General features: G+C 33.9%; 1 protein-coding gene across 1 annotated transcript; it reads left to right on the forward strand.

Moving 5' to 3' along the window:
* The first annotated feature begins 358 nt into the window (after positions 1–358).
* On the forward strand, positions 359–1,315 carry LOC117170901 (splicing regulatory glutamine/lysine-rich protein 1-like). The gene is made up of 3 exons (XM_033357948.1): positions 359–510; positions 927–1,060; positions 1,122–1,315. Exons 1-3 carry the CDS (start codon positions 359–361, stop codon positions 1,313–1,315), a joined length of 480 nt encoding a protein of 159 aa, XP_033213839.1.
* Positions 1,316–6,246: the final 4,931 nt, after the last annotated feature.

The raw sequence follows: 6,246 nt of genomic DNA on the forward strand, positions 1-6,246 counted from the left end.
ATAGAAGAAGATCTGACCTAGAAGGAAAGGAGAAAAAAATTGGTGATTGAGCGAAGGGCATTGTCCGAAAGAAGGGAAGGTAGAAAAGTAATAATAGGGAGAGATAAAGTTTGGGTGAACTTAGAGGTGTGAATCTTGGACGAAGAAATAAAAAATTGAGAACTTGCCTAACGAGGCAAGGAAAGGAGAAAGATAAATAAGAAGGTAGGAAATACGTCGGGGTTGAGACAATAAAAAAAGGGCTAAGGTTAAGGACAGGAGGAACAAAAGGAGATGATAGGCAGGGCAGGTGTCATTATGGAATGTTGCAGGGTTTAAAAACAAGATTAAGGGTTCTGGAGAGAGGGGGATTAATACAATGGGAAGTAATAACGACGAAGCAATGCATCGGCAGATAAGAAAGACTGGAAGGGGATTGAAAGAATTTCACAGGAAAGTTCTGTGTGGACGAAGCAAGAAACAAGAAAGAAATACTTTGAAGAAAGATGAATGGGCGGAATGGTCACAGGGGTGAGAGGAGAATTGGCAGTAAAAGAGAGTTAAGAAGGGGTTAGGAATGAAGAGCTTGAAGAGTAAATAAGAGGTAGATGGAGGAAAAGAAGTAAGAGTTACTTTTTATAGAAGGTGGTTTAAATGCCTGGACTGACGAACAAGGGGAAGGGATGACGGATGCAGAGTAGGAGGCCCATATGAGGAGTTTCGAACATAGGGAGATGAGGAAAGGAGGTTACTAGACATAACAGGAGAAACAGGATAGTTTATATTTAATGGCAATATAAAAGGAGACGAGGAGGGAAATTGATGACTTTTGCAGGGAAAATAGAGCCAGAAATAGACTACATCCTCATAGAAGAAAGAATGAGGGATATCATAGGATGTCTTCTAAGTTGGTAATGAAAAAGCGTCTGAGCACTTCCCGATAATAGCTACACTGAAAGGTGGTGGCCATTAGCGTGGAAGTTGAAGAAAGGAAACAGGGAGAGAAAGAAACAAGATAATGGGTGTCTGGGGGTAGATAAACTGAAAGAGTCTAAAGGAAAATGGAAAAGGAGAAGATTAGGTATAAAGAGGAGGAGGGAGTAGACTCGTTAATTAAAAAATAATAAGGATCGACTGAGAAGGTAAGGGAGAAGATAGATACAAAGAAAGAAAGAGAGAGGAAACGAGAGGGTGGTGGGATGAGGAATGCAAGGAGAATAAACAGAGAATGAAAGAGTGTGTAAGAAAATGGAGGATAGGGGAAATGGAGGAGGAGCAGCACAACAGGAGAAAAAGAGAACACGAGAGGATGCTAGAAAGGGAAAAGCAGAGGTGAAAGGAAAAATACAAGACAGACGTTAAACAGTGATCGAAGAAGGTAAGGTTTGAAATGTGATAATTATGGAAAGAGGAAGAAGAATGAGCGTGAATGAGGATATAGTAGTGGTCAGGAAAGGGTTGTGGAAGATCTGGAACAAGCTCTGGAATGAAAAGGGCTGCCCTGAAGAGTGAATGACCGGACTTGTGGTAAAGCTTGTCAAAAAAAGAATGGCAAGAAGGTGGAGAAGTACAGAGGTATCTCTCTTATGTCAGTTGGCTACAAAAGATATGCAGAAATTTTAAGAAAATGGTTAGAGAGTCAGGTAGAAGAACGAAAGTATCCCACACATTTAGATATGTTTTATGAAAGGGATAGGGACGATAGACAACATTTACGTACTGAAATACTTAGTTAACAGGAGCCTATGGAGATAAAGAAGAAAATTAGTCGTGTTGTTCGTGGATTTTAAAGCAGATTTGATTAAGTAAACAGAAAAAGCTATGGCGGGCAATGGAAGAGAGGGGTATAGAAGTAAGGCTGGTGGAGAGGATGAAGGAAGTTATTACTGCAACCAGGATAGAGGTGAAGATAGAAAAGAAAAAAGGAGAGGTATTCTGCACAAGAAGAGGTCTAAGACCACGGTGCCCTCTAAATCCGCTACTTTTCAACATGCTGTTGGCAGATTTAGAGGAGAAGCTGAAGAAGAAAGGAAAAGGCGGTACTATATTTGGTAACAGCAAACTTTACTCTCTAGCTTATGTGGATGAACATAGTTTTGTTAGCAGACGGCGAGAAGGGGATGAACCTAATGATAAGAATGTTCGAAAAGTATGTGGGAGCAAAGGATCTGACGGTAAACGTAGAGAAGACTAATGTTATGTGCTTCAGAAGTAGAAAAACTATAATAGATCACGTTTGGAAGAGAAATGGACAAACAGTGGAAAAGATGGACAAGATCTGTTACATAGGTTTTCGTTTCGAGGCAGGATGGGAAAACGAGCTGCAGGTGAGGAAAATAATAGAATATGTGAGTAAAGCAATGGGTCAAGCATGAGGTTTAAGAAAGAGAAGGTTCAAGAACGATTGGAGAATGAGGGCCTGGTTGTTTGATGCGTTGAGTTAGATTCCTCGTTTCTTTTTAATTTTCAATAATTTTGTACCTAACTTTGCATACTGCATGCCAGAGGGAATCTTCAATTTTCTTTTATTTCGAAAATAATGTGTTGCATTTTAATTCTTTCGTTTCTAAATAAACGTAATTTCCTATATTTCTTGTTAGTACCCGTGCTCAATTTGTACTTTAATACTAATTGCGATTTATAATTTCTTTAGCAAAAATGTGCAAAGGAAGAATAGCTGTAGTGAGAATTAAAAAATTAAAATAATAAAAAACGAGAAAGGATAATAAAAGTGATTTAAATTTTTGCCCTTTATTTTGAGAAATCTGTTTTTACTTTTTTTTACTGTTATGTGAATTATTATACATTTTTTGGCCTCCAAATCTCCCAATGGCACTTTTTTATCAGCAATAACGACTTTTTTACGTTGAGCGTCGCTTTGCTACGTCTTAATCGATAACAACGATATTCTAAGCGGATTTTTTTGTTAGAAAAATTTAAATACTATCATTATTATATTTTGCAATTGATTTATATGTATGTGTCAGCCAGCGGGCAACCCTTACGCAAGCGCAGTAGCATAGGGTACCAAAATTGTCATCACTGATACGAGCTTCCCGACTCCGAAGGCATGACCGGAATTCCCCCCCCCCCCCTACTCTGCCCTATTTGAAAGCCAGGCGCGCGCGAGTGCGCGCTGCCTTAAATTGGACGCGTGCATGCGCGTGGTAGCCCTGTGTGCGTTCTCACGCATTACGCCCGAAATCTTAACTTCGCAGGAGTGGGAGCCCCTTTCGCGGTCGTATCTTTGGAGTACGCGATTCCCGAACGTCTTGCATCTTTAGAGTTCGCGCATATGTGAATGAAAGGGAAAAGCGTTAGAAATGGTAAGGCTTATTAAATGTGTGGCAGTTAGGATTATGTGACACATAGGGCAATTTTGATCCAAGGCTCTCAATTATTAATACACATTAATATGAGAATGAACATTTCACGATCTTATCAAAAGTTACAAACGAATACTTGAATTGATGTTAGCATATCTTTCAACAAATTACTTGAACCTTATCTTAGGATAGAATTCCATAAAAAATATATCTCCTCATGAAATATCTAGAAAAATTGATACACAATTTTCGTATTGAGACTCTAGTCTATAAAACCTAAAAGTTGGTGCACGCACTCATCTTATAAATATGCAACAATATACATGTCTTAGATCATAAAATATATTTTAACAACAATGACGTGAAGGATATATAATCTCTTTATATCACGGTATTCAAACGGTCTCTCACATGAGAAGTTTACGACAGGGTCGTCTATTCCTCTTAGTATGGCTTCAATGGCAAATGTGTATCCTTCCGTGCAAAGCTCAGCAAACGCAAAACATTATCATCCCAACCAGTCAGCGCCTCACCGCGGCTTGTCACATCTATTTTCCCAAGTTACCAAACTTACCCTTCGTCGAAAGTTTCTTGCTAATTCCTTGTCCTCCCTAATGAATTATTTTCAATTTGACAAAAAGGAGCTCTTTAATATGCAACATTCTAAAGGGCACTTTAGCTAACGATCGATGTTTCATTCTAGCTATATTTTCTCTAAAACTTTGCACTCTGACAGTCACGACACGAAACCATCGACGAAATTAACAACTTATGCTACTTCTTTAAGAATTTACGCAACTAATGGAAACATTTTTATACATCAGGATATTGAAGTTTCAAAGTGCTTATCTTCTTTATCAATCAACGCGAAAGGCGTTTTTGATAAGATTGGATTGATCTGATGCAACATTTATAAAGGATGACTTTGAGTTGCATCAAGGATCAGAATAGCGAGAAATACTAGTGAACAAGGACAAAAAATTCTCGGTTTGCTTTCTATCAAAATGCAATCATCTCGTATCATAAAAGATTAATCGAGTATTTTATTTCAATCTAATAACTAGCAAGCGAATTCCATCGCGTAAAGCGTGCTTTTACGTTCCTGGAATTTTATTAGGTATTTCAGATTGGTTTTGGGAAATCCAAGATGTGTGCTAGTCAATGGCGAAACAATAATAACAATTTAATGGTATGAAGCTTTTCTTATTAAATTACAAAATATGATTTTTCATAATAATTATAGTTGGCTATTAATTGTATAGGGCAGTTAAGTTTCCTAAAACATTTTTTTTTAAATTTAATGACTTTTTGACGTTTCAAAGTTTGAAAAGTTTAACATACTCAGGAGGAAAATTTAAAATATTTTAAAATGTTATTGAGTATTCAATTAAAACATTTAATTTTCTATTAATATTTATTAAAATTAATGTATTTGTTTTGCAAAAGTCAGATATCCGAAAGAATATTTTTCTATGATTTCAAGAATCAAATAAATAAATGATGGTTTATTTTTTCGGGAAAAACAATTTATACAATTCTAATGTTTCCAATTTTTAAAATAAATTTTTCTTTGCCTGAAAACGTTAGCACAATCTGTTTTTCAGGGAAGAATGTTTCAATCGAATAATTATAGTTCACGATTATTAAGTTATTTTTGAAACTGGAAACAGTAGAATTGTAGAGAATCTTGTTTCGGAAAAAATAGGTGATCATTTATTTAAAATGGAATTATTTTTCAAAAATTGGTGAGAAGCGACGGGAACACAAAATTCATTTGCGAAAAACATGGTTAAAATTGAGGTTTTTCTTTTATTCTTAACATTTTTCATAAAAAGTCATGTTTCTAATTCGAAATGATATTAGTTAAAATATATACATAATCTTATTATCATGGAAAAACTATTTTTTAAGATCTCTGCTATTTGGAAGGATATCTACCTTAAAAAGAACAGTTAAATCGATTTTGTAAGCAAAATTTCTATTTTTCCAAGATAGTGTTTTCCGAGTTTTAAAAGATTAACTGAAATTTTATATATTTATTCAATAAAATTGATAAATATTCGTCTTTTGCCCTTGAAAATTTAAAAATTGGGCAGACTTTGGTTTAAAAATTATTGTTTGTGGAGGCTTTAAATTCTTTGGTTAAAAGTGTAAAATTTTTGTTGAAAAAAGCCTTTTTTTTTTAGTTGATTTTTCTCACTGAAAATTCAAATATTCCATTCAAAGATTCATCATGCAAGTTAAGGATTTATGATAAGAGTTAAAAATGATCCTTTCCCCAAAAACTAATTGATTCGATTACATACAATTTTATATCAGAATCGACCAGACATATTTTTCTAAAATTGAATACTACATTTAACGTCATTTTTACTATTCAAAATGAAAAAATTTGAATTATAAACATATTAAAATTTGAAAATTATGAAAAAGTTAAAAAAATGTTGCATAAAATCTTACATAACTATGGAAGTTCTACAAAAAATATAACTAGGTGTTTAGCGATAGTTTGCATCGTACACAAAAAAAAATATATTTTAGAAAAAAAATGTTTGTTGGCCTCAAAAGTGGTACGGTCACATTAAAAAGTTTGAAAGCATTTAAAATATGAAAAAGGAACTATTAAGAAGTTTTTTATAAACAAGTACTATTAGATTACTTTAAAAAATAAAAGAAACATTGTTATATAATTTATGTTTCAATTAAAAATAAAAGTATGAAGTATAAAAAGTATGATTTAAGAGACTGGAAATTTTTAAATACAATATAATACATACCAATCCGATCATAAAATTATAATTTGAAATAGGAAATAATCCACTGCATGAGTTAAACGTACCTGAAACACAAAATAATAGTACATATTATTTCCTACAATAATAATTTTTTTAATATTCAAGATATAAATCTAAACTTATTGCAGTAAGATATTTATTTTTAA

The sequence above is a fragment of the Belonocnema kinseyi genome, chromosome 4, assembly GCF_010883055.1.
Source record: "Belonocnema kinseyi isolate 2016_QV_RU_SX_M_011 chromosome 4, B_treatae_v1, whole genome shotgun sequence".
In the NCBI taxonomy this organism is placed as follows: Eukaryota; Metazoa; Arthropoda; class Insecta; order Hymenoptera; family Cynipidae; genus Belonocnema; species Belonocnema kinseyi.

Bases quoted from the DNA above. Each gene is read 5' to 3' on its own strand.
- LOC117170901 (XM_033357948.1), top strand. From the start codon at position 359: ATGGGAAGTAATAACGACGAAGCAATGCATCGGCAGATAAGAAAGACT. The intron at 511-926 runs GTGAGAGGAGAA...TCCCGATAATAG, and splicing joins TGGGCGGAATGGTCACAGGG to CTACACTGAAAGGTGGTGGC. The intron at 1,061-1,121 runs GTATAAAGAGGA...TCGACTGAGAAG, and splicing joins ATGGAAAAGGAGAAGATTAG to GTAAGGGAGAAGATAGATAC.